At 41.8% G+C, this 26377-nt stretch overlaps 1 protein-coding gene across 15 annotated transcripts in view; it reads left to right on the forward strand.

Annotated features, from left to right (window-relative positions):
• USP54 (ubiquitin specific peptidase 54) overlaps nucleotides 1–26377 on the forward strand; it is a 125234-nt gene that overhangs the window by 90826 nt on the left and 8031 nt on the right. For 13 of the 15 annotated variants that reach the window (XM_072628123.1, XM_072628122.1, XM_072628137.1 and 10 more), the window contains 9 exons: nucleotides 1046–1216; nucleotides 7363–7494; nucleotides 7668–8045; nucleotides 9158–9389; nucleotides 13393–13547; nucleotides 16281–16454; nucleotides 19414–19593; nucleotides 20463–20643; nucleotides 23258–24693. In XM_072628123.1, coding sequence (XP_072484224.1) covers nucleotides 1046–1216; nucleotides 7363–7494; nucleotides 7668–8045; nucleotides 9158–9389; nucleotides 13393–13547; nucleotides 16281–16454; nucleotides 19414–19593; nucleotides 20463–20643; nucleotides 23258–24693 — 3039 coding nt within the window. The remainder of the gene's footprint in view (nucleotides 1–1045; nucleotides 1217–7362; nucleotides 7495–7667; nucleotides 8046–9157; nucleotides 9390–13392; nucleotides 13548–16280; nucleotides 16455–19413; nucleotides 19594–20462; nucleotides 20644–23257; nucleotides 24694–26377) is intronic. The other 2 variants (XM_072628128.1, XM_072628132.1) reach the window with 1 other exon arrangement.

Genomic DNA, 26377 nt, shown 5'->3' on the forward strand with positions numbered 1-26377 from the left:
AGCTAGGAGTACAAAGGAAAGGCAAAGACAATCTCTGTCCTCCAGGACCTCACAGTCTAATAGGGGAGACGACATCCTTACTATGTACAAACGAGATGTACAGTATAAGTTGGAAATAATTAGCAATGTCTTCAAATTCCCCTAAATCCATAGTCTTCCAAACTAGCCACTAGGTCTCTATATGATGCAGTGGATAAAGCACCAGGCCTGAAGTCAGGAAGACCTTAGTTCAAATCCAACCTCAGAAATTTGCTAGCTGTGTGACCCTTGGCAAGTCACTTAGCCTCTGTTTGTCTCAGTTTTCTCAGCTGTAAAATAAGGATAATAGCACATACCTCCCAAGGTTGTTGTGAAGGTCAAATGATAATTATGAAAAGATAATTATAAAGCAATTAACCCAATATCTAGTGCATAATAAGTACTATATAAATGTTAGCTATGATTACTATTATTATTAGTCCATGGTTCAGACCTGTACTATCTACACTCTACAACCTCTAGATTCCTGCACAGAAAGCTTAATTTACTTTTCTAATGCAGTCTTCCTAGGTGTTAGAAACCAAATAATCTAATTAAATTAATTTTATTCTTATGTAAATAATTCAGTTGAGTTATTAGGTATGCTTACTTAAACAAATAATAAGAATACTTGTTAACTCACATGAATCTGTAATTGTTAGAATGGCAGTCAGTATAATTTTCCTTTACAAAGCAAAAATGAAAAAAAAATTGTGCAGAAAGGTTGTGGAGTCAGGGAAACCATTATGATTAGTTTCAAAAAGCTGGCTCTCTTTTAACAATTCCCTTTCTCTACTTCTGAACCTCCTCTACTTCTACACATTCCCCAAAAACCCTGGGGGTTTTCATAAATTAAAGTTGGGATTTCACCAGCTTTTTGTTTAAATTGATCCTCTGTAAGCCAGGTTCTGCATGTAACCTTGTTAGCCCATTTGTCTTAGGAGGCTTTGACTTTGGCATTCAGACCTCTGTTGACATTTCGGTCTCATTTTTTGTGCCCTGCCTGTGTATCCCCTCCTTTCTTCAGGAAGGGAGCCTTCAATCTCCAGTGATACCCGGACAGATTCATCAACAGACAGCTATCCCTGCAAACATTCCCACCATGAGTCAGTGGTCAGTCACTTCTCATCTGATTCCCAGGGGACAGTAATCTACAATGTGGAGAATGACTGTTTGTCTCAGAGCAGTCGAGACACAGGTAGGAAGCTTGTGGGGGGAATGAAGGAAGAGATTCATCTGATTCAATACGACAGTCACTAGAGTCCCAAGTACCCAGTAAGGATAGAAGCACTGAAATGGTCTTGTGAGGCTCATTCAAGATAAAGCAACTGAAGAAACTGAAACAGCTCTGCTTAATATAAGAAAGGGGAGTGACAAGCTCAGGTGACTGAGTGTGAAAATGTCATGGAGCAATCTTGAAAGGATGATTTCTCATTACACAGAACTGTTTAGGCACAGGTCATTGAAAACCATTGGACATGAAAGTTGTTACTGTCCTTCTGACTATTCTGATCTTTTAGTGCCCTGACAATCCTGTGTGTGCATACTCATGGTTCTGTTTGCATTTCTATCTTGGTATTTCTGTACGAAGAGTCTCGAGAGAGGGGACTATAGGGTAAAGAACAGATTTGTGGATAGAGGGGAGACATGTCCATCTGCCTGCCATTCTTTTTTTCCCCTAAATTTATTAATTTGTTTTCCATTTTCAACAATCACTTCCAAAAGTTCCAAATTTTCTCCCCCTTCCCCCCTTGCTATTCTTTTTAAATCATAAAGAGGAGCAGATGATCTATAATTAGATTATTCATTTTTGTGAATCCTTCCTATCCTCTATACTGAGAGCTTATGAACAGGCCCTTTATTCTACTTAGAGGAGATAGAGACCATCCAACATAAACTTCCTCAATTTTTCTCAGCAGCATTACCTTTCCTTCTTCCCTGCCATCACAGAGAAACAATCCTCCTTCTCAGTAAGGCTAATTCCTCTACCTAGTACCTTAATTTCATTTCCCTGACTTCTTTAGGACCTTACTGGAACAATCATGTATTTTACCCCTCACCATTAGCTTCTCCCTATATACCTACAAACATGATTGTGTTTCTCCATTCCCAAAAATTCCTTTCCTTATCTTTTTTGTCTCATCCATCCATTGGCCCACCCTTCTTGAAATTGTTGCATACACTTGATGGCTCCACTTCCTCATAACCCAGTTTCTTTTCAAAGTGCGGTTGTTTCAGCCATGTCCGACTTTTTGTGACCCCATTTGGAGTTTTTTTGGCCAAGGTACTGGAGTGTTTTGCCATTTCCTTTTCTAGCTCATTTTACAGATGAGGAAACTGAGCTAAACAGGGTTAAATGACTTTCCCAGGATAGCACAGCTACTAAGTGTCGAAGGCCAGATTTGAACAAATTCAGTGGCTTTTGTTTTCAATTCTTATTCTTAACCTTTCTTCTAGTTCTTGACCATGTTGATCACCCTGTCCAGTGGTAGATATTCTCCTTCCTTGGTTTCAGAAACATTGTTTTCTTGTGGTTCCCCTACTTCTCTAACATTTTCTTGGTGTTCTTTGTTTGCTTCTCTTCCTCTGACTCCTTCCTGGGGATGTATTCAAATGGTCTGCTTCTACTGGCCCTTTCTTGTTTCTCCTTGTTCCCAGTTGGATATTTTACTTTCTTCCATGGCTTTACCTACCACTGCCATGCAAATGACTCCAATGTCTATATTTCCAATCCTGAGTTAGCTCTTTTCTTAACTTGAGACCCACAGCTCCCTTCAAGACACTGCACTTAAATATCCTATCAACACCTCAGACTCTTCACGTCCAAAACAAAGGTCTTTATCTTTTCTCCTAAACCTGTGGCAAAATCATTCAACTTGTTCTCATGTTTGTAACTTTGATATGATTCTTTTCTCTCTTTGTCCTCTCTTATTCCATTAGAATATTATCAGGTCTCTTTCTGGTGCTAATACCCTAATACAGTCCCTCAGTACCACTTTCCTCAACAATTGCAGTATCCTCTGCCTCTACTCCCTTCTCTCTCTAATTCACCCCACTTATTTCTGCCTGAATAATCTTTATTACACAAAGATATGGTCATGTTACTCCTCTGCTCAAAAATCTTCATTGGCTCCTTATTTTAACTATCAGACAAAGTTTAAATTCTTCTGCTTGATATTCAAGGCCTTTCAATCTTATACTGTTTCTAGTTTTATCTCCTGTCACTCCCTTCTACACCTTAGCTAAACTGGATCTTGTCTCTCCTCTTCCTCTTTTTTTCTTTCCTCTCCCTCTTTCTCTTTCCTCCCTGAACATTGTGCTTTCCTTCCTCTTGACCTTTGCTCACGTTCCCTCTGTCTATAATAGTGTTCCCTCCTTGTTGGTTGAAATTTTTTCCTTTTTTTGCTCATTAAATTTCTGCCTCTCTCTTAAAGCCTAATTCAAATGCTTCTTCCTCCAGAAAATCCTTCCTTAGTCTCCTGGTTGATAATATGTGTCTTCAGATCTCACATGTCATCTTCTTTTACGTTCCCAACATGCTTTTCAAGTAATATTGTGAGTTACCTGATTCAGTTTCAGATTCCTTTATAAGATCATAAGTTCTCCATGGACTAGGAGTATATCTTATCTAAACTTTATATCTCTCCCAGTACCAACCAGTATGCTTTGTAACCAGTAGTCCCTGAAATGTCTGTCATATTGTTCTGAATACAATGGGAAAGTGGCTTTGATCTGTGGGTAAGGGCTGAGGTAGCATCCAAGTTATTCAGAAGGAATCAATACAGTGTTTGATAAGGGCACAGATGATTGCAGCCCAAAATAAAAGTGAAGTATGAGAGCAACGTCCACGTTCCCAGAAATTTATTTACTGAGCCTACATTTTTGTGTAGAATCTGGGTAGCTTTTAGAACGTGACAGGATATAACAATGCAAAATTCAGTTGCTTGGTGAGGCCTTAGGGTAGCATATCTAAGTTTCAACAGAGCGCTGTAGATTCTATGTTGATGTTGACACTGTAGCCTCAGTCACAGGAGAGGTTCATATTGTTCACTGAACCCTATAAGAGAGGAGGTTAACTCTCAGCCTGTTCCTCCCAACTTGATCCATCCTTCTGCCTTGAGAGAAGGTGCCTAGAATAGAGTAAGAAGAGAGTCCAAGTAAACAACAAGGTGGAGCCCTGGCATTTGATTAAAGGAACATCATTGCCTCCTCGGGTTTCTGATAATCAGTGGTGCATATGTGATTCTTCACAAGTTCCTATGTGTGAGTTTAGGTTTTTGTACTGAGTTCCCACTCAGTAAATTCATGAGTACTCTCTGTGGGATGACAACAGCATCCCAGTTAGGTGGCATTTTCCTCCTAAGCCTATCTTCCAGCTAAATGCTCATTGTTTGTCTCTGAATGCATCTGGTTGATTCAACTTTGGTTTCCAGCTGATCACTGTAGAATGGATGCTCTCACAGTCAACCAGGATATGGAATCTCTGCCTCTCTGTCTTTGAACACTGACCATTACTATCACATCAAGTCATATTTATGTATCTTCATGCAGTAGACATGAAGTAGACATTCAAGACAGGTTACGCAAACATTATCCTTGCCTTTATTTTATTTTTTATTTATCGTGTTTTTAAATTTTTATTTAATTGTATATTTATTTATTCATCCTGATTGGATGGCAATCAAGTACAGTCAAGATGGCAGAGAAAAGTTAGCTCTCCCCAATTTCCCTTAAAACAACTTTAGATCACCCCTCAAAATGAATTCTGGAGTGACAGAACCCCAAAAAGGATAAGGTAAAACAATTTTCTAGCCCAAGATAACTTAGAAAGACTGTAGGAAAGGTCTTTCTCACTTAGGTAAAAGGGGAGCACAGCCTAGCACAGGTAGTATCTGGACATGCCAATGGGAGCTCCCTAACTTTAGTACAGATCAACAACTGAGATTCATTAGCACAGTTGGCTAGTTGTGAGGTCTCCATCCTCAGAGGTCAGGCCTGGCAGGCCCAGAGCCCTGGACATAGCTAGCTAGACTACACCAGGTGATCTGAGAGTAACTGCAAACCACCAGCTCCCAGAATCCAGAGCAGACAACCAATGACCAGACTCCTGCCACCACTGCCTCCCTGTTCCCCTGCAAGAAGCTTGGGACAGTGCCCTTGGTACCCCAGGAGCAGAGCTCAACTTTAAAAGTGATGAAATAGGCTGAAAAATGAACAGCAACAACAACAAAAGTCCTGACCATAGAAATCTATTATGGCGACAGGGAAGGTCAAAACACAAACTCAAAAGAGGCCAAGTGTCAAAACACCCACATGCAAAGCCTCAAAAAGAAAAATAGGAATTGGTCTCAGGCCCAAAAAGTCATCCTGAAAGAGCTCAAAAAGGATTTTAAAAATCAAATAAGAGGTAGAAGAGAAATTGAAAAAGAAATGAGAGTTATGCAGGAGAATAATGAATAACATGTCAACATCTTGGAAAAAGAAAACAATTCCTTACAAAGTACAATTGACCAAATGGAAAAAGAGGTACAAAAGCTAACTGATGAAAATAATTCCTTAAAAATTAGGATTGGGAAGGTGGAAGCTAATGACTCTATGAGACATCAAGAATCAATCAAATAAAATTTTAAAAATGAAAAAATAAAAGAAAAAAATATAAACTATCTCATTGGAAAAATAACCGACCTGGAAAATAGATCCAGGAGACGACATTTAAGAATTATTGGACTACCTAAAAGCCATAATCAAAAAAAGGTCTGCCTAGACATCTTATTTTAAAAAATTATCAAGGAAAACTGCCCCTGATATCCTAGAATCAGAGGGTAAAATAGTAATTGAAAGAATCCACTGATTACCTCCTGAAAGAGATCCCAGAATGGAAACTTCTAGGAATATTATAGCCAAATTCCAGAACTCTCAGGTCAAGGGGTTAATACTGCAAACAGCCAGAAAGAAATAATTCAAATACCATGGAGCCACAGTCAGGATTACACAAGTTTAGTAGCTTCTACATTATAGGAGTGAAGGGCTTGGAATATGATATTCTGGGAGGCAAAGGAGCTTGGATTACAACCAAGAATCACCTACTCAGCAAAACTGAGCATAATTTTTCAGGATAAAAAAATGGATATACAATTAATAATAAGGAACTTTCAAACATTCCTGATGAAAAGACCAGCACTGAATAAAATGGGTGACAATTATGTGACAGGAAGTGTGGGACCATACTTGGAGACAAGTCCTGTTTTTGACACATATGGTCTTTGTGACTGTGAGTAATTCACTTAACTTTAGTGCCTTTCAGTTACTCTCTAACACTATTAAATTAAAAATATATTTTCTTTAGCAGTCCTCAGTCCCAAAATGGTATTTTCTTAAAAGGGGGAGAGGGGGAACATGTGTGGTGGATATTGGTGTGGGTTCAAAAACAAAAATTAAAAAAAAAACAACAACACATGGAAGATGATCACTTTTTATCCAGTTAATTAAAAAAGGTTCATCTCTTTTCTTCCTTTTTCTTCTTTATGTATCTTACCCTCTCTATTCCCATGTCTGTTTTTTATGTTTCTCTACTTTCTCTCATATCTAATTGCTAAGTACAGTGTGACTTGTCCACAACCAATGACCTTAGGGTAGAGTCTGTGTATGTGTGTGATGTTGTCCCTTTTGTATTGTTACCTTCAGGAAAATACCTGGAGATCCAGGCAGTCATGGAGGTTGGGCCACTGGTATTGCTGAATCAGGCCAAGTTTTTACTTTCACATTTTACTATTTGCTGAGATCTTGGATCGTTGAAGTGGCCTTCCTTTTGTTTTCATTTCAGTTTAAGTGTTGCATGAATGATAAAAGTTAAATCCAGGTCCTAACAATCCTATACCAGGATTACCAGAATAATACTAGGATAGAGGTTGTGGGTAAAGGTTGTGGCCCATTGAGTAACATTAGATCCAAAGTTTAGTTTGCATCTCATCTTTAAAAGTGGTGAGCCAAGCTGTATTTTTTGATTTAAAGTGTGAAAATAAACCAGCAAAATTGGACAACCCTCAATCCTAATATGTTATCAAAGAGAAAGGAAGGGAATGGAATAAGCTTTTATTAGGCACCAGCTGTGTGCCCAGGCACTGTGTTAAGTGCTTTATCTCATTTGATCTCACATAGAAATAGATGATGATGAATTAGGATGTTGAAATTGGGCACTGCAGGCACACTACTTTTAAATAATGCCATTAAGGGTCTCAGAATTGGCTGGCGTGGGAGTCAGGGTCATGTAAGTCTTGCTTTCAAGAGTACAGCGGGAGTAGCTGCATGTTTCTGCTCTCCCCCTCACATTACCTCTTCTTGTAGGACATCTGACTGACAGTGAGTGTAATCAGAAGCACATAGCCAAAAAGGGCTCGTTGACAGAACGGAAGAGGAACTCTGGTCGGATCAGGAGGAGAGGTGATGAGCCACAGTCCTCTGGGTACCACAGCGAAGGTCAGTCATTTTCCTTGTTTCCTCATTGGCTATCCCTGCCACTTCTTCAGCTGATGAAATCTGTACCTTCTTGTTCATAGCACCCATGTAGGTATAGCATTAAGGGGATATTTTTGATTCAACTAATGTAATACGAAGGTCTGTGTTTTTGCTGGTTCATCCATGGACTTTAGGAGAAACACTAAAGGAGAAGCAAGCCCCCAGGAGTGCCCCCAAGCCACCCAGCAGCACCAACAGACTAAAGGATTTTAAAGAAACAGTCAGCAATATCATCCATAGCAGACCATCCCTGAGTTCCCAAACCATCCAAGGATCTCCCTATGTCGGAAAAGGAGACCAAGCTGAAAAACGACCCCCTCGAAGTCTACCCTTGCATTGTCAGGACTGGGAAGTAGAGAGTACCAGCAGTGAGTCTAAGTCCAGTTCATCCAGCAAGTACCGTCCAACATGGAGACCTAAACGTGAGTCTCTGAATATTGACAGCATCTTCAGTAAGGACAAAAGGAAGCATTGTGGCTATACCCAGCTCAGTCCATTCTCTGAGGACCCAGGTAAGGGGATAGTAGGGGAAAAATTTGGACTTAGTGTAACCACATACATAGAAACCATATGATTTCTAAATGGATTAGGAAGCCAGTGAAGAAGCATTTATTAAGTGCCTACTATGTGTCCACGTACTGCACTGTGTACTTTTGGGGATACAAAGAAAAGCAAAAACAGTCCTTGCCCTCACAAAGCTCATAGTCTAATGGAGGAGACAACATATCCATAGTCATGCACAAACAAGATATAGGCAGGGTAAATTAAAGATACTCTCAAAGAGAAGGTGACATGCATAAGTTGAGTTTGAGCTAAGACTTTAAGGAAGCCAACCTGTGGAGATGGTGAGAGGGGAAATTTCAGGCAGAGGGGATAGCCAGTTGGTAGATGGAGTGTCATGAGCAAAGGACAACAGGGAGTCACTGGATTGTAGAGTATGTGGTGGGCAGTAAAGTGTGAGAAGACTAGAAAGGTGAGAAAGGGCCAGACTATGAAGGTCTTTAAAAGAAGGTTTTGTATTTGATCCTGGAAGTAATAGGGAACCATTGGAGTTTATTGAATAAGGAGGTGACATGGTCTCAGGAAAATCAGTTTGACAGTGGAGAGGAGGATGCACTAGAATAGGCTAAGACCTGAGGATGTGGAGACCAGTTAACAGGCGTTTGTAATAGTTCAGATGTGAGGTAAGGGCCTGTACCAGGGTGGTGGCAGTGTTGGAAGACAGGAGTCACATATGAGAGATGTTACAAACATAGATTTCATAGGATTGGCAACTGATTGAATATGGGGATTGGGAGAGAATGATGATTCAAGGATGACACCTGTGTGTGTGTTTCATAACTGGGAAGATGACAGTGCCCTTGACAGTAAAGTCCAAAAAAGTACATTATTAGTACATTATTACCCCTATACCCCTATACCCCTTCTTTTTGCTTATGAAGCACTATTAATGAGTAGTGCATGTGCCCACAGTAACCTGGGAAGATGGTAATGATACAGAAGGGCCATCTTTCTGGCTGTCTTTCTGGTTCTGGGTAGTAGATGCTTAGGAGTGTCTTTGGATGTTAATTAACACTAAATTCACCCTTTTTGTCCCACTTTTGTTGTTCTTTGGTTTGGCTAGCTAAAGAGTTCGCTTCAAATGAACTAAACAAACCAACTGCCTGTGACCCCAAAACCAACGGGCTAAGCCTCAGGCACAAGAACTGGGGCCCTACTCGACCTGGTGTTCACCTTGTGGACCAGCATCCTCGATTGATCCAGAGGATGGAATCTGGCTATGAAAGCAGTGAGAGGAACAGTAACAGCCCTGCCAGTCTGGATGCAGCTCTGCCAGAGAGCTCCAGCACCTCCAGGTACTGGGCAGGGGGGCCTTGACCATTTTAGGGCAATGGTGAGAGACCTCTGCTGTGGCTTTATGAGATGGGGCTCAGGAAGGGGCTACATCTAGGTCAAGGCTAGTACAGTGTAACCAGTTTCCGTAGCAACATCCCCCTCTGCTGGACAAAGGGGTTTAATGTTACCAGCAAAGTGGTCTGAAAATCAGGACCATATGAAAAGTCAAGTTTGGAATCTCCCAATAAAGACTGACTAAATAAATGCAGGAGAGATTCTAAAGCCCATTAATTGTTTGTTATCTAACTCTGAATTTGGAGATCTCTGAGGCATTGAGGTGGCCCTGGAGTCAGGAAGGCTAGAGTTCAGATCCTGCCCCAGACACTTAGTAGCTTTGTGTCTGCCTCTGCCAGCTGCAATTTTCTCGTCTGTAAAAGGGAGATAATAGTAGGTTGGAAGGATGAAAGGAGGTAATATTGGTAAAGTGCTTTGCAAACCTTCAAGCCTATCTCCTGTCAAAGGAGACATTAATCAGCCCAGTATTCAGTTCCTGCTGGAGTCCAAGCTCAGTGCTAGATATATTAGTACCATGAGTGCAACCATACTACCTGGAAGGGGCACACTGTCCAATGGTGGAAATGACAAGCACAGACAAAGACATGCGACCTAAAGGGGACAAATACAACGTGTATATACATGTGTATGTAACACAAGGTGATTTGGGAGGATAGCACTAATTGAGGGATGAGGAAAGAAAGGCTTCTTGTAGGTGATGCTTGAGCTACATCTCAAAGGAAGATGGAGGGCTCTAGGGAGGTGGAGGTAAAGAAGGAGGGCATTTCAGGCAAACGCAGTTGTTCATGCAAAGGCATGGAGTCGGAACATGGCAGTGTCATCCATGAGGAGCTAGTTTGTCAGGATTACACTGAGAACAGGGATGATGGTGGGGAAGAGTAACATCCAGTGGGAAAGGAAAAAGGAGTATATATTTTATCCTGAAGGAAGTCACTGAAGTAGGTTAAATAAAGGACTATAACATGGTCAGCAGTATATGGGATGGATCCTATAGATCTGGCAACTGATTGAGACAGAATGAATAGTTGAGGACAATGCAGAGGTTATGAACCTGGGAGACTCTGATCCTGTCTTTGAGGTAAGTTTGGAAGACAAATATTACCTCATCAGAGTGGCACAGTTGACAAAAATAAGGAAAATGACTTATGTTGAAGGGACTTCGGGAAATCAGGAACATTATTGCACTGTTGGTAGAGCTGTGAACTAGCTCAGCCATTGTGAAAACTAATTTGGAACCGTGTCCAAAAAGTTACATGCTTTCACCCCAAAATACTACTACTAGGCCAATAACCTGCAAGGGTAGGGAACCTGCAGCCTTGAGGCTGTATGTGGCCCTCTAAGTCCTCAAGTGTAGCCCTTTGATTAAATCCAAACTTCACAGAACAAATCTCCCTCATAAAAGGATTTGTTCTGTAAAACTTGGACTCAGTCAAAAGACTGGATCTAAGGACCTAGAAGGCCACATGTAGCTTCGAGGTCACAGGTTCCCCCTCTCCTAAAGAGACCAAAGAAAGAGGAAAAAGACCTATGTAAGAAAAAATGTTTATAACAGTTCTTTTTGTTGCAAAGAACTGCAAACTAAAGGAGTGCCCATCATTTTTGGGGGGGAAGGTGGAAATTGCTGAACAAATTATAGTATATGAATGTAATAGAATATCACAATGTTATAAGAAATGAGGAAGGGGAATAGTTTTAGAGAAACCTGGGGAAGGATTGTATGATCTGATGTAGAATGAAACAAGCAAAATCAAGACAAAAGTTATACTTAAAAATTCTGATTAGTACAGTGACCAATCTAAATTCAAGAAGTTTCATAAAGAAACTTTTGAAATATCCTAACAGAAATGGACGTGGTGCACATTGAGAACATATTTTTTTGGACATGGCCTACATGGGAGTCAGTTTTGCTTTACTATAAATATTTGTTATAAGGATTTTGCTTTTCTTTTTCCCCTTCATTGGGTTGAGGAGGAGGTGGGAAGAGAGAAATTAGATTTTTGTTAATTAAGGGGAAAAAGTTAAATTTTTACAAATCAATAAACTTTGTAACTAGATTTTTTAAAGACAAAAGTCATTGGTAATTTTGGGGAAAAAAATTGTTTCAGTTAACTGATGAGAACAGAAGCCAAATTAAATTGCAAAAGGTTGAGGAGTGAGAGGGGAAAAAGTAGAGACAGCAAGTATTGATAGGGGATGATAGCTTAAGCACATCTAAAGGCAGTTGAAAAGAATCCAGTTGATAGGAAGAGGTTGACAATTCAAGATGGGTCATGATTAAGAATACAATCTACTGGAGAAGACAGGAGTGGATGGAATCAGGTGTACTTGTACAGGACTTGGCCTTAGCAAGAAGGGTCACCTCTTTGTTATACACTCAGAAAGAAAGAGAGAGTGGGAGATGATGTCAGGGGGCTTTAAGATGAACAGAAAGAGAGAAGAGGAAGCTTACATTGAATATTCTTAGAATTTTTTTTCATTATAATGAAAAGAAAGGTCCTCAGCTAAGAGAACAGGGTGTGGGAGAAGTGTGGAAACACTGAAGGCCTTGTACTGCATAGTGTAAATGCATCTCACTTCACATGGAGTGATGAGAGTCATTACTATTTGTAGAGTCATAGCATTTCAGAGCTGGAGGAGAACATTGTGATCCCCTCATTTTACAGAGAAACCAGCTGGGCCCAAGAGCTGACATCAGCACAGCATTGCAAGCCAGCTGGTGGTAAAGTGGGGCCTCATACTGAGGTCTCTTGGCTCCTTGACTGGTGCTGTTTTCATTACTCTGAATACTTTTGTTGAATAATGTGTAAGGCAGAGGACTGTGCCTGCTTCCAGTCCCAATCCCAGCACAGTTCAGCTCCCCTTGCTTTTGCTGCAGAGGAGTACAAGGGAAGGGCTGGATTTGTAGCCAGAAGATCTGTGTTAATTGACCCCTGGGAGACCTCAGCCAAGTCACCTCACCTTTGTGACCCACTTCTCTGTCACATGGGGGAATCGGACTCTAACTTCTGAGACCTCTTCCAGTTCCAGAACTGAAGTCTCTCCTCAAGGAGCTCCCTTAGAGGACCCCTGATTGCCCTTTATTCTCACAAAGTTCGTATTTCCAGCAGTTTGCTTAGGAAGAAGTTTGGTCCTCAAGATATTTACAATGTGATTGTACTTTCTGCATTAAATGCTCTGTAATTTACATAGTGTGAGGAGCTTCTGGTATCAAAAGTTTCTTTATACCTGGGTTTAAATCTGTTGCTTACTGCTTGCATGGCCTTGGAGAGGTCACTCAGCCTCTGCAGGCCTCAGTTTTCCTTATCTGTAAAATTACGGGCTTGGACCAGATGACCTTTGAGGTACTTTCCAGCTCTAATGATCTCTCAGCCATTATAAATCAAAGCTCATCTGTGCCTGAATAAAGAAATCCTGAGGAGTTGCCTGAGGCATAGAGGGGATAAGTGACTTGCCCACGGTTACTCAAATAGTAAATGTCAAAACTGAGATTTGACCCCAAGTCTTCCTGATTGTTCTCTGGCCATTATACTATCTTGTCTATTTCTATAATGGCAGCAAATAAATCATTACAGCTTAAGTTCCTTTCCTAGCTTCAGGAAGCTCTCCACTTTGATCCCAAGAGAATGTGGTAGTGGTTTGAGATCATCTCATCTTGTTCCCCTTTTTACATCTGAAGAAACCAAAGGCCACACAGTAAAGGGACTGCCTCAAGGTGATATGGCTAGCTGGTAAATTTGGAACTAGAACTTGTGAGGAAAAAAAATGGGAGAGTATCTAAGTATGGATGGCAAGGGTTGAGGAGAAAGTAAATAAAAGGAGACATGAAAGATGACTGAACCTTCCCATTTTAGGTGCCATTTCAGTAGTAATTTCTGTGATATTGGCTTCCATCTTCTTGTTCTTTGGCCCTTCTCATGCTCACATGGGTCCCTGTGTTTTCTTTTAAAGGGATACAAATGTGAAAAGAGTGCCTGGGTTGGTCCCTGCCTGGCGTCAGATCCCCAAGTCACACAGTAGCAGCAGCATCCTGGAAGTGGAATCAGTCTCATCCAAAAGTGGCTGGATAAAGAACCAGCTCCTCCCATGGAAGGACAAGAGCACAGGTTTCTTGGGGTCACTTGCTTACCTTCCTTCATCCAGGCTTCTTAGAGGCCTGAGAATGAGGTGATAATTAAAAATTAGCCTGTCATTGGGGTCCAAATGTAGAAGCATCTTATTTGCCCTCTCTCAGGCTATGACACAGCTCAGCAGAAGTCTAAGGTAGTTTGAATGTTAACATACATTGGGAAGCAGGTTTAAGCTTTGAGTCCTGAGCTGGCAGTGGAGAAGAAGGTTTAATGCATTGAGTTTCCCTGAGGCAATGGTGGATCTGTCCAAGGAGAGATCCATCTTAAGTATGGCAGCTTCATGGAAACAGACTTCTGTCTCCATGCAGTTTAATGTCAACATGTGGACACAGTAGCTGGCAGCAATAGAGACCATGGGTCATACCACGAAGTGGGCAGGATGCTGCTGGGACCCCCTGTGCCCCTTAGCACTGTGCCTTTTCCTCTTTTTGGTGATTCTCAGTGTGGGAACTTTGTCCTTGACAAAATAATTTCTCAAGAAAGGATCAGAAACACATTCACACTAAATAAGTGACCAGTATTAGGGCACAGTGTTACCTTCCTAAGGAGAGTTTGAATTTTAACAGAGATAAAAGCCAAAGAGGTATGTATGGTGGGATTCCAGGTTTCCGCTCACAGGTGGCAAAGGGTTTATAGTAATGGGGGATGGGGGAGCCTGTCCATTCAAAGGAGTGCTGACCTTGGGGATTTAATGGAAAGGGGGTCCTTTAAATTATATGGTTAAGTGATAACCTGGTGGTGGTATTATTCACTTCTTTACTTGGTAGGGATTAAAAAATGAAAGCCTCAATTAGCCTGAAGCCCCAGGCTCCAGTAAGGAAGATTGTATGAGTACCTTCTTCATGTGTTAGAAGTGAAGAGTGGGTAATATTAAATTCAGGCAAGAGAAAGACACTTCATAAGTAGCAAGGTACTTGAGGGCTAAGTTAGCTAAGTGGTCAAAGGAAAGTCTGATTAGTGAAATTAGAGTGCAAGCTCTGACCTCTTTCTAAACAGTTAAGACTAGCCGGGATTTCCATAGCTTTTTAGGGTTTGCGAAGTCCTTTAAACTCAGAGAAGGTGATGGGCTGTTCCTTGGCACTCCATGAGTGATATGAGAAGCAAGTTTCAGACCTGGGTTTTCTGACTCCAGGCTCAGAGTGATTTCTCATGCTGGGGATCTCAAAATTTTTAGTGCACTTTAAAGTTTTAATAATTTCAGAAACATAAATGCTACTACAAACTTACAAAAAATTTTGAAATCTTTATTTAAATTTATTTTATACTTGTTTAGTTTTGTGAATTTTAAAAAGTAAATTTTTGATTTTAACAAGATGAGGTACCTTATCATTCTGTATTTTGTATGCACAATTTCTGGATGATCCTTAAGTCTAGTGGATCAGTAGAGGGGGTCCTCTTACTTGACCATCTCAGTCATCTGATTTATTTCCATCAGTCTTTTTCTTGTAGAATCACATCAAAATGTGTGAATGCTTTGAAACCTCATTCTTTGGATAATCTTAAAGCTAGGATTTCAAATGCAGTTCTTCTAGTCACCAATCACCAGCTGATCAAAGTTTTTACAAAGTTTGATAATCATCTAGAGTGACATATAGCATAAGGTGGTAGCTATGTTGAATTTTAATAAGAAACATCAGTATTTTTAAAATTTAAATAACCGTACAAGTGTTTTCTTTGTGTGTGTTGTGTGAAGCATTTAAATTTTGAAGTTTAATTATTAAAAGTTAAAAGTGCACTAATGCCTCTACCCTATATACCATGGGAGGGATAATGAAAGTCTATTGGCCTTCAGCTGTCCTTTGGAAAGGGGGGTGGGGGAGGAGGGGGAAGAAACGGTCTTCTAACCACTGAACATTGAGAGAGAGAAGAGGCATTTTCTTGTTTTGACCACCAACTCCTCTGGGACAACTATGAAGGCAGTGAGGAGAGCATCTTTGACATGCTCTAGGGAAATGAGGCCTGGCACAACTGGACAAGGCAGAGTAGGAGCAGGTGTCTCTGGCTTCCCTGGACACTAGGGCAGGTAGTCAATGGTAATGATTGGGGAGGACACTGGGAAAGGCATCTGTCTCAGTGTTACCTTGTATTTCCGAATGGATGCATTGTTTGACTTCCTTCATTTTTGTTTCCTCGGCCACTGTCATTTCCAGCAACATGTAAACAGTCTCATCTCCTTCCTCTGTGTTCCAGAACAGCCAACAGCTTTCCACTTGGTATTCTCTAGACCTTGTGCTTGACTGAGTGGCTCAAAACTTTGAGCGTTAGAATAAGTCAGGGGGCTGGAGCACTCCAATGTCTCCATCAGTGCATGGCATCCAGCAGAGTGACTGTTCTAGTTCTGTCTTTGCTCTTTCTAACACAGTCTGCTTTTTCTTTTCACTGATCTTTCCAACTCTTCCCCTGAGCATTTATGCCACTCTCTGTCTGGCCATTCATGAACTCTAATGGTTGCATTTTCACTGTCATAATGGAGAGGGGGAAATCTAGGCAGAGGTGAAGAGACTTGCCCCAACTTCCCCTTTGATTCAGCAGTAAAGTCAGGAAAAACACACCTCTTAGTACTGGGGCCCACACTCCCCCCTAAACTGCATACAGTTACTAACCCATATGCCAGTCATTATGAGGCTTCACTACCCTAACTATGGACTGAATAGACTCCAGGCTGCTGATGTAATTTGTAAAGTGAAGTTTTTTTCTTTTGTCTCACAGATAGGGAGCTATCCACCTCCTCTAAAAGTGAGTTGGATGAACTCCAGGAAGAGGTGGCTCGGAGGGCCCAGGAACAGGAACTCCGAAGGAAGAGGGAGAAGGAGTTAGAGGAGGCTCGAGGGTTCAACCCACACCCCAGCCGCTTCATGGACCTGGATGAGCTCCAGCATCAGGGTAACTCTTGTGGATGAGACTGGACAGAGAGAGAGAGAGAGATGGTTCAAATGGCATTTTTCTTTATCTCCTAGTTTCCAAGTTTGAGCAGTATCTCTGACACTGTCAAGCTAGAATTTGACTAACTTGTTGATTGAGGAGAGGGTCCCTGGTTTGGAGGACAAATATCTTATTTAAAAGCGGGGAGCAGAGGAGGAGTGCCTTTATGATGATAGATAATTCTTCATGCCAAAAACTTCCCATCATTAGAAGCAGAGAATATAACTATGCATAAGTCCAAAATTAAGTAACAGAAAAGCGAAGGATATTCCATGACTGTAAATTCTATTCTGGTTCTTCCCTTGTAGTCTGAGGATTTTTGAGGGCCAATTCCTGGTGTAGTTATTCACCTTCTTTCATTTTCTGTGATCTTTTTGGGGAGTCACTTTGAGCAAGAGCACACAAATTTCAAAAGGCCTAAGGCCTGGAGCCCGAGCCACATAGGTGACTCCTATCACTTTGGCTTTACTTCTTTCTTTAAAATAGGTTGTACGTGCTTGTTAGATGTACTTCATAAGTAGTGTATGGAATTGGAATGTATGTTATCTCCTTGGAGCACCTTCTTATGGAGATTCCTCTTCTCTTGCATTACTAGGGGTCATGTCCCATGCTAGACAGTCCTACACAATTCCTACCTTCTTTACTTCTTACCCAAACTTTAGGGCACTTTCTTTCCTCATATTTCCTCAGTAAGCATGTTTCTCTGCATATGTTTGAATTAATTCTATTGCCCTTGATAATCTCCATTTTAAATTTTTTCTATTATTCTTCCTTTCTTATTCCTAACTGCAACAACAACTCATTCTCAGATTCATGCTCTTTTTGAAAGAAGAGCCTTCATTCTCCCCGCTTAGCTATCTCAGCTAGTTGGCCATCATATCAAAATAATGTTTTGGGAATCTGCTGACCATTTTTTCACTTCTAGATTTCTCCAACTTCTGATTGAGAGAAGCCAGGGTAGCTCAGATTCTGAAGGGACTAAGAAGGAGGTGGCACAGTGGATAGAGCAACGGGCTTGGAATTAGGAAGACCTAAGTTCAAATCCAGACTTAGACTCTTCCTAGCCATGTGATCCTGGGCAAGTCACTTAACCCTGTTTGCCTCAGTTCTCTCATCCATAAAATGAGCCAGAGAAGAAAATGGCAGACCACTCCAATATCTTTGCCAAGAAAACCCCAAATGGGGTCACAGAGAGTCAGACATGACCGAAACAACAGAACAACAACAAAAAAGAAGGGGATAGTGCATAGTGATCCACCTGCTTTGTCTAGCTCTGCTTACAGGGTCTGAGAACCTTGTAACCTTAGTCATGTGTCTGAGTATGTAGATTAGTATTGGCAGTTTCAGCTCATTCTGTGTTATGGGAATACTGAAACTTGAGACAAAAGAAGCATCAGGAGTCTAAATTCTAAGCTCCTTAGAGCCAAACTTGTATTTTTCCTATTTCCCTCTAATTCCTCTAGGATACTTCAAAATCAAGGACAAGAAAATTTGAAGACAGTAAATATTTCTAAGGACCTTTGTCCTCTACCCTCAGCTTGAAAGGAGTGGAAAAACTGTCAAAAGTGATTCAGATATCTTGACCCTTCTCACTGGAGTCTAAAAACCAAAAAGTCATGAACTGGTTTTCTGAGTCCATATAGGGAAGAGATAGCCATGACTTAGTACAAAGAAAAGTGGCTTCCAGTTTGTCTTTGAGAAAACTCACAGCTTCAGTTCACATTAGAGTTTACAAGTAAATCGTGATTATGAGTGGGAGAGGGCCAACAATAGGTTGAGGTGAACAGAGTCCTTGTACAGGAATCAGCCTATGACCACACTTTTCCTTCCTCTTTCTTTTGGACAGTATTTTCCATGAAAAATCTTTTTTAGAAAGAAGGGATTTGCCCATATTCATTGATGAAAATTTATGTGTATGATGGGGAGGGTGGCCAGTAGAAGATAGGAAGGAGCCTTTAAAAAATATTGTCGATCCTAAAACTCAATAAGAGATAAAATAAAAGTACCAGCAGTATCAAAACCTAGAAGCAATGCCAGCCTAGTTACTTTTTTTGGAGGGAGTGCGGGAGTTTGTCCACAAGGACTCCAAAACTGGGCTCCAGTTCAGGATGACAGAAGATCTTTGATGTTGGAGGTGTATAGTGGAGCACAGGGCCTACACAGGGAAGTGGTTCTGGGGGCAGCCCTTGGTGCTGAAGCATCATGTTTTCATAGAAGAAGGCCAGACAGGGTTCCTGACCAACAAGGCCCATGTTCCTACTCCACCATTTACTAGCTAGCTGACTCTGGCAACTTGTCTGAGCTTGAGTTTCCCCTTATGGAAAATGAAGGTGCTTGCCTTGTGTCCCTTATAAACTATAAAATGCTCATTCCCTTAGTGTAGGGACCTCTATCGCTGAAGCTTTTCAAACCTCTGCTAACCATACATCAGGGCTTTGTTTACCAGGCACTATGCTGAGCACCTAGGGACAGTGACAGAGAAATGCAACGCTCCTCACCCTAGAGGAGCTCAGAGATAGTTATTTGATTAAATGTGACTGAGGAGGCAGTGAGGAGCTGCCTGAGGGGTCTGACATCCATCATGGCAGTGCTGAGACACTGGTTGGTTCCAGCTGGTGACTGTTAGAAAATTAGCGAGCTTGGCAGCTTCCTTCTCTAGCAGAGATGTTCTTCCAGCCCAGCAGATGAAGAGTTGTCTTCTGTACTTCTTTTTCTATTAAAAAATTCTCCTTCTGTTCTTTGTGCTACTAGAGATACTATTGTGTGCTTTCTTCAGGCAAGGATTATCAAGAACTCGTAGCCTAACAATAAATGGTTGGTGGCTGGGCCTCCTTTGTGCACTTGGGAAGGTCTAGGATGCTGGGGTTAACCACCCTGACCCTGTCCTAGAGACTTCCTGTGGGCTCTCTGGTTGTGGCAGGCGGCTGGATGGAGACGCCTGCCCACCTGCCCCATTTGCATCCAGTGCTGGCCCTTGCAGGGAGGCGTGACCACGCCGAGAGGTCCACCCGAGAGGCTGACTCGGTGTTGGAAGAGGCACTGCGCCATGAACAGAGAGGAGACTGTGCTGCTGCTTTGGCTCTCTGTAACGAAGCAATTTGTAAGTAACTAACTCCTCCAAGCTGTTGCACTTTTAAGCTGCAGCTTCTGTCAATGCTACTGTTGCTTGCCTGGTCCAGCGGCTGCCCCTCTGGTGTCTGGGCCTTGACATTGGACACCAGAAGCTCTCTGGGGACCACCTGGAGGGAATTCAGCAAGAGCCCACAGGTGATGCTGGAGCCCTCTCTGTCCCCTGGTCCAAGATTGCATCTGACTTGGGACAACCCACTCTGTCTCGTCATCAGTCAAGGTGAAGGCAGCCTTCCCTCTGACCCTGAGCCTGTAACTTTCTACAGGAGTATGTGCTTTCCCTCTTCCTTCTTCTCCCTGATTCCTGGGCACTGGCAGGGGTTGAAGCATGAGCTTTGGAGAACCCCAGAGCTTATCACTGGCAAGCGATTTTTCAGTATGACCCTCCATCCCCCAAGCTGAGTAGTCCTGTGATGAGAGGCAGGTGTCTTTGCATGTCTCCTGATGATCCTAATTTTCCTGACTTTTTCAACAGTTAGAAGGCAGGGGTTGGGCTAGGGTACAAAGACTAAAGTTTAATCTGGCAACCACACGGGGAAGGCCGTAGAAATCACCTGTGGGAAATAAGATACAAACTCCAGCATTTCTTAGGAATGACTTTCTGTTGATCTGAATTCCCTCTGTGACCCCCTTGGCTTTGATGCTGCAAGCTGTCTTCTAGGCAGGGCCCGCCAGCTCCCTCACCTCCGCAGCCTCTGCACGTTCTGTTTTTGCTCCTGCTGCATCTTTTCAGTTACTGCATTTCATTGCTCATTTTTGGTTCAATTTTATTCTTTGTGTGTGTGTTCTGTTTCTGCTGTGTGTTTTTGTTTCTGTTTTTGTTTTTGTTTTGCATTTTAGCTAAACTAAGACTTGCCCTGCATGGTGCCAGCTCTAGCACGCTCAGCAGAACCATAGTTGATAAGAAGTTACAAATCTGTATCCGAAAAGCACGGAGCCTCCAGGATCGCATGCAGCAACAGCAACCGCCGCCGCCGCCACCATCACCACCGTTGGGGGGCTCCCTCCCTCAGCCAACAAGGTAGTGCCTGGGAAGTCATGATAGCCCGTGGACATCAGGGGAGGTCACGACACTGTGGGTGCTCTGGAAAGAGAGAGCTCTTCCTGCATTGGTAGATTGGGAAGGAGAGAGAGGAATCCCCAGAAAAATCTTCCCTTCATCCATTAAATGTCCCTTTCTGCATCAGGCATAGAAGGGGGAAAGTGGAGGGTCCTACTAGAGTTATAAACTTGTTAAAAAGTACAAAGAGTAGTACACAGGCAAGAAGTTGACTTTTATCTTTCTCCCTAAAACTATGTAATAGAGATAACAATAAAAGAAGTAGTGAAATTGATTCGATTAGAGGAAACCAGGATTTGAAGTAGTAGTTGAAGATCTACAAGAGTACATAGAAGACAAGCTAGTTTTAGCCTCCTTCATTAAACATTAAAGGCTCATGATCTAGAAGCAGGTGATAATTCTTCTCTTGTGAAGAATTCTGCTGCAGCTCTCTGTCCTAGATAGGGAGGTACAGATGACTCTGGGGACTGACACTGAGAAAATTTCATGGGTCAGTTTTGCTGCAACATTCTACTCAGCATGCATCCAGTCCTGGGAAATTCTTCCAAGTCCAGAAAACTTTAGTGGCCCAATATTTCAAGGCTAGGGAATCAGCATACCAAAGATGCCCTAGCATTTATGAGAATAAAGCTATTGCCCAACTCTGTAGCCAGGGATAGGATTTCTGCTTTGGTGGAAGTTGAAGTCTTTTTTGCAGAGGATCTTTCAGTAGTATATACATGCAAGTAGCATGGTTTCACCATGGAGGAGCAAATTTTGTGATTTCAAGTCACTTAGAGATTCCAACAGTTTAGAGCATTGTTACTCTCTTCTCCAAAGACTATTGTAGAAACCTGGAAAAGTACAGGTTAGCTCATAGACCACCTACCCCAGCATCCTGAGGGAATCCAGTCCTGGACCTATGTACTCACATGATCCATGCAGCCCTCGTGATGTGTGTGCCTCTATTCTTAGGCACTACTTTCTAAGGAATTTATCTTTGAATATATACCTTCAAAGCGGCATCTGTTATTGTGTGTCTGATCACCTTAGTGCCACCCATCCCCTATGAAAACAGAGAGCAGAAGGTACTTTGTTAAGCTCTTCATTCATTCACCCCTAAAAAAAAAGAAAATCATAATTCCTTTTGAGGGCTTCCTTAGGGTCAAGGTTCTTACCACTTCCAGGTATCAAAGCTATAGTTCTAAAAGTGGATCTCTTTGGATGGATAGGATTTTTTAAAAGGGTAATCTGGTAGGTGAACTTCAGATGGAAATAGGACATAATTTTCAAGAAATAAATTCAGTGGTTTTGTGTGGAAGTATAATACTATTGCTAAAACTTAAAGGGGCAGTTCTGAAGAGGATCATTTATTCTGCTTATACCTAGGATCTTCCATTTTGTTTTTTAACTTCTTTATTTAGGTCATTGATTAGACTTTAAAAGAATTTGGTCTAAATGTAAGCAATTTAGGTTTCAAAACAGTCAACTTAGTAAAGTGTTAAGTAGTTGATCAGTACTAAATAGCTAAACTAGTCCCAGGTAACATCTAAACTAGTTGATTAAGCTCAGTGATTGCTGTTGTCTTTGACTACTAACACTGTGGAGCTTTTAAAGTAAAAGTGTAATGAATAAAAGCCATAATCAGTGAAGAATTAACATTGTAAAGAAAATCTCAAAAATCCAATTTTTGCCTTGGAGAAAGATTTCCATGTGTAATACTATCTAATTTCGATTTGATTAGGAATAATAAAATAAAGTAGTTGATTTCCACCAAATCTCCTGACCCAAGACCTACCTCCTCTTGACTTAGCAATAGAGCCCATGTGGTCTTTTTGGATAGGATGCTTTTCTATGGTGGATAGAGTGCTGGACTTGGAATCATGGACATGAGTTCAATTCCTGCCCCAAATAATCAATAGTTGTGCGATTCTGGGCAAGTAACTTAATCATTCTTAGACTGTTTCCTCATTTGTAAAATGAGAATAATAGCACATACCTCACAGAGTTATGAGAAACAGAAATAGGTAGAAAGTGCTTTGCAAACCTTAAACCACCTTTGCCTCCTTCTCCTTTTTTACTTTATTGCTGACCCCTCCCTTCTGGATTATCGTTGTTGGATGTGAGCCATTTCCAGGCCTTGCTTTCTTTCTATCATCCACATATTGGGCCAGCAACCTTTTTCTTTTGCAAGTTTATAGTAGAGTATGAATGCTGGGGCCAAGGGAGCTATAGGCTAAGGTGTCTTTAAATAGAATTGTATCACTTTGATAAGGGCCATTTGGAGGAGTGTATATCATTTCAGAAAAAAGAGGTGAATGTTGACCAAGGTGTGTGTGGGTGTGGGTGTGGGTGTGGGGGTGTGTGTGAGAGAGAGAGAGAGTATTGACCATTTGCTTTCTTGTTTGTGAACCCCTTAAACAGTTTCTGTTTTTATGCTTGCCTCTCCATTTATTTTTATCATTCAGAACATGGAAGAATTTGTGGAGAATCATGTTGACTCTAGGAACAGAGCAAATAGAATTAGAAATTCTTTATGTGACTTTTTTTTTGCCATTAGAAACAGTTAATAATTGGTTCTTCCCATTTATTTCAGTGAACAGTCTGTCCCGCTCCAAGTACTGTTGAGTCAGGAGACAGTGCTGGAGCCCAGCAAGGACACCGAGTTTGGAACCAGCTCTTTCTTCCCCTCATCTACTTCCTGCCATGAATCTCACACATTACTGTCTTCAGAGTCACCCTCCCCACCCACCCTACAGCCCAGTTCCCCCAGAAGGTCCTTCCCCAATCTCTTGACTTCCTCTGCTAATGTGGATGGCCATGCTTTTTCTGCTTTCTGCAGGCAAGGTTTATCCCACATGCTGAGGAGGCCTGAGAAAGGGTCTCCCCAAGGTAGGGAACCTGCAGGAGCCCCAGCAGAGGGGCTGCTGGGCTGTAGGGGCAGCAGCAGTGGCAGCAGGACTCCCACTCAGGAAGGGAAAAGTGCTGGCCAGCAGCAGTGCCAAGAGAAAAGTGATCCTGCAGTTTTGCCTGCCCTGGTGCCTCCCTGGTCACATTTGGCCCCTGTGGTCTCCCCTGATCGGGGGGATTCACACAGCCCTGACTGTAATCCGTCAAGTTGTTCAGCTTGGTCCAGTCTCCCCATGCATGGGGCCTGTCACCCCAAAGTACCTACTACTTCCTCACATTTGCTTCATTTTCCTCCAAATTCTACACAGAAAACTAACAGGTGCCCCCAAACCGGGAGCTATGAAACTTTATTTGTTTCACAGAGGGAGTGGGGCGCTGAAGAGGTCTTAAAGCCAGAAGTCCCGGGCACAAAGGGGCTTGTTCATTCCCTGGCAGAGCAGTTCCAGAGAATGCATGGGGTTTCCCCAAAGGATCATACTTGTGAAAGAAACTGGGTGGCTACAGCTCCCCAAGATAGGAAACTGACAACTAGGTTGAAAAAGGAGTCATCCCCTTCAGACTCCAGGATACCTATCCCACAAGGACAAGGGAATGGTCACTCTTCTTGGGAAAAACAGCATCATTCTTTGGATGGGAGGGATAGACAGACTTCCTGGGAAGGGCCCTCTAGTCACCATGCTTTTTCCATAAACCCTTCCTCGAACAGCAGTGATGCTTCCTGGGGAGCGGGATTAAATGTGGCAGAATCAGCCATGCTCTCAGGGAAGCTGTCACACATGGAAGATGTTAGGCCAAAGGAGGTAGGCAGTGGTGATGACCCAGTCACTTTTCTTTCCCTGGACCACTGGGTGGGCAATATTAGGCTCTCTGGTTCTCATACTGATCATGAAAAGGGTACATGGATCCATGGCCCTGGGAGGAACCCTTTCCCTCAAGATCCCTGCACTGGTCTCATCCATCCTGAGAGAAACCATATGCATCTACACCCACACTGGAATGACGACACAGAGCAGGAGGCCTCCGAGTTGGAGTCTCTTTACCAGGCCAGTCTGCAGACATCTCAGGCTGGCCAGACTGGGCCAGGGAGGCAGGATATATCACAACAACCCCTTGGGCATCCAGGTAAGCATGGGAACAGGCAGAGGGATTTTAAACTGGGAGCTGGGGAAATGTAAAGAGGTAAGGGTGAGTTTTGACTAATTAGTCATGTACATTGCATTAGGACATGGTTACTTACATTCTAATAAATAGTGAAACCATCAGGACAAATACCGACTACTTTTCTCAATCTGGAGAGGGGAATAAGGATTAGGATTGTTTAAAAAAATCCCTGACCTTTTAGCCAGTGACTTCTGCCCCCTAAAAATTAGAGGCCAGTCAAATCTACACCCTGCATTATCTTGCACTTAGGAACATACTGAAGAGTGATGTGATGTACAGAAGATTGACTGATAGGATAAGGAGAATAGGCATGCCAGCAGGCCTTGGGACCAGAAGTATTCCATAGTCAGATTTACCCTTCAACTCTATCCCTTCTTATGGTTGCCTTAGTAAGCTAAGTTTCCAGCATGACATTTCCAGACCCTTACAAAGAGCCATTAAAATTTCAATTTGCCCTTTTCCTTTCATATCTGACTAGGTTTAAAGTTAATATGAGCTTCTGTAAAGGAAATCTCTAGTTGATTCCTAAAATTCAAAGCTTGTGATTTCTTTATATCCAATCAGTGACCTTTTGGGTGAGGGGTGGTGTATGGTGTGTGTCTTTCTCCCACACACATCACATACACACATACATGTATGTATGTATGATTGATATATAATATATAACATATATCTCTAGTTTGAGATCACATCACTGGTGTTTGACTTGTTTATGCAAGTAGAAGGCATGAAATAGAGCTTTTAAATACAAAGCCTGATCCATTTAAAATTGCAAAACATCAAATTGATGTTCAATTTAAAGTGAATTTTGTTTTCAGAATTACTAAAAGAGTAGTTGACTGGGAATCAAGACACCTGGGTTCTAGTCTTTGCATTGCTGTAAATTAGTATGACCTTGAATAGCACATGAAAGACAAATGAGGACTAGAGAGGATGTCTGTAAAGTAAAAGATCTCTAAGGTCCCTTTCATCTCTTAAGATTCTATTTTTATTAATTTTTCTCTCTTGAGCATGTAGTTCCCGTAGTGGTACAGGCTCATCTGCTACAATTATCCAGCATAGCATACCATTTTTTATTACATTTTCTTTTTTTCAATGAACAAAAATAATTTTTTCCATCCCCACCGTTGAAAAAGAAAAGAAAAACAAAATCTTTATAAAAGAAATACATAAGCAAAATAATATGTTAGCTGTGCCCCAAAATATGTCTCATTCTGCACCCTGAATCTCACCTCTCCAGTAGGAAGCATGCAGGTGTTTCCAAGTTTCACTGAAATTATTCCTTTCATCATTTCTTATGGTACAACAGTATTCTATTACATAATTTGTTCATCTATTCCCCAATTGGGGATATTTCCTTAGTTTCCAGTTTTGGGGTGTTACCAAAAGAGTTGCTATAAATATTTTTGCGTAGATGGATCCTTATCTTCTTTCTTTGATCTCTTGGGGGTATAGAGCTAGTAATGGTATCACTGGATTGAAGGGTATGCACAATTTATTGACTTTTTGGACATAGTTCTAAATTTTTGCATGCCATTTCAGCCAGTGAAATATTAAGTACCTACTCTGTTAAGGCCTGTTTCTGATACATTAGCTGTGTGACCATGGTAGGTCATTTACCCTCTAGTCATCCCCCTGCAACTCT

The sequence above is a fragment of the Notamacropus eugenii genome, chromosome 1 (assembly GCF_028372415.1).
Source record: "Notamacropus eugenii isolate mMacEug1 chromosome 1, mMacEug1.pri_v2, whole genome shotgun sequence".
Taxonomy (NCBI): domain Eukaryota; kingdom Metazoa; phylum Chordata; class Mammalia; order Diprotodontia; family Macropodidae; genus Notamacropus; species Notamacropus eugenii.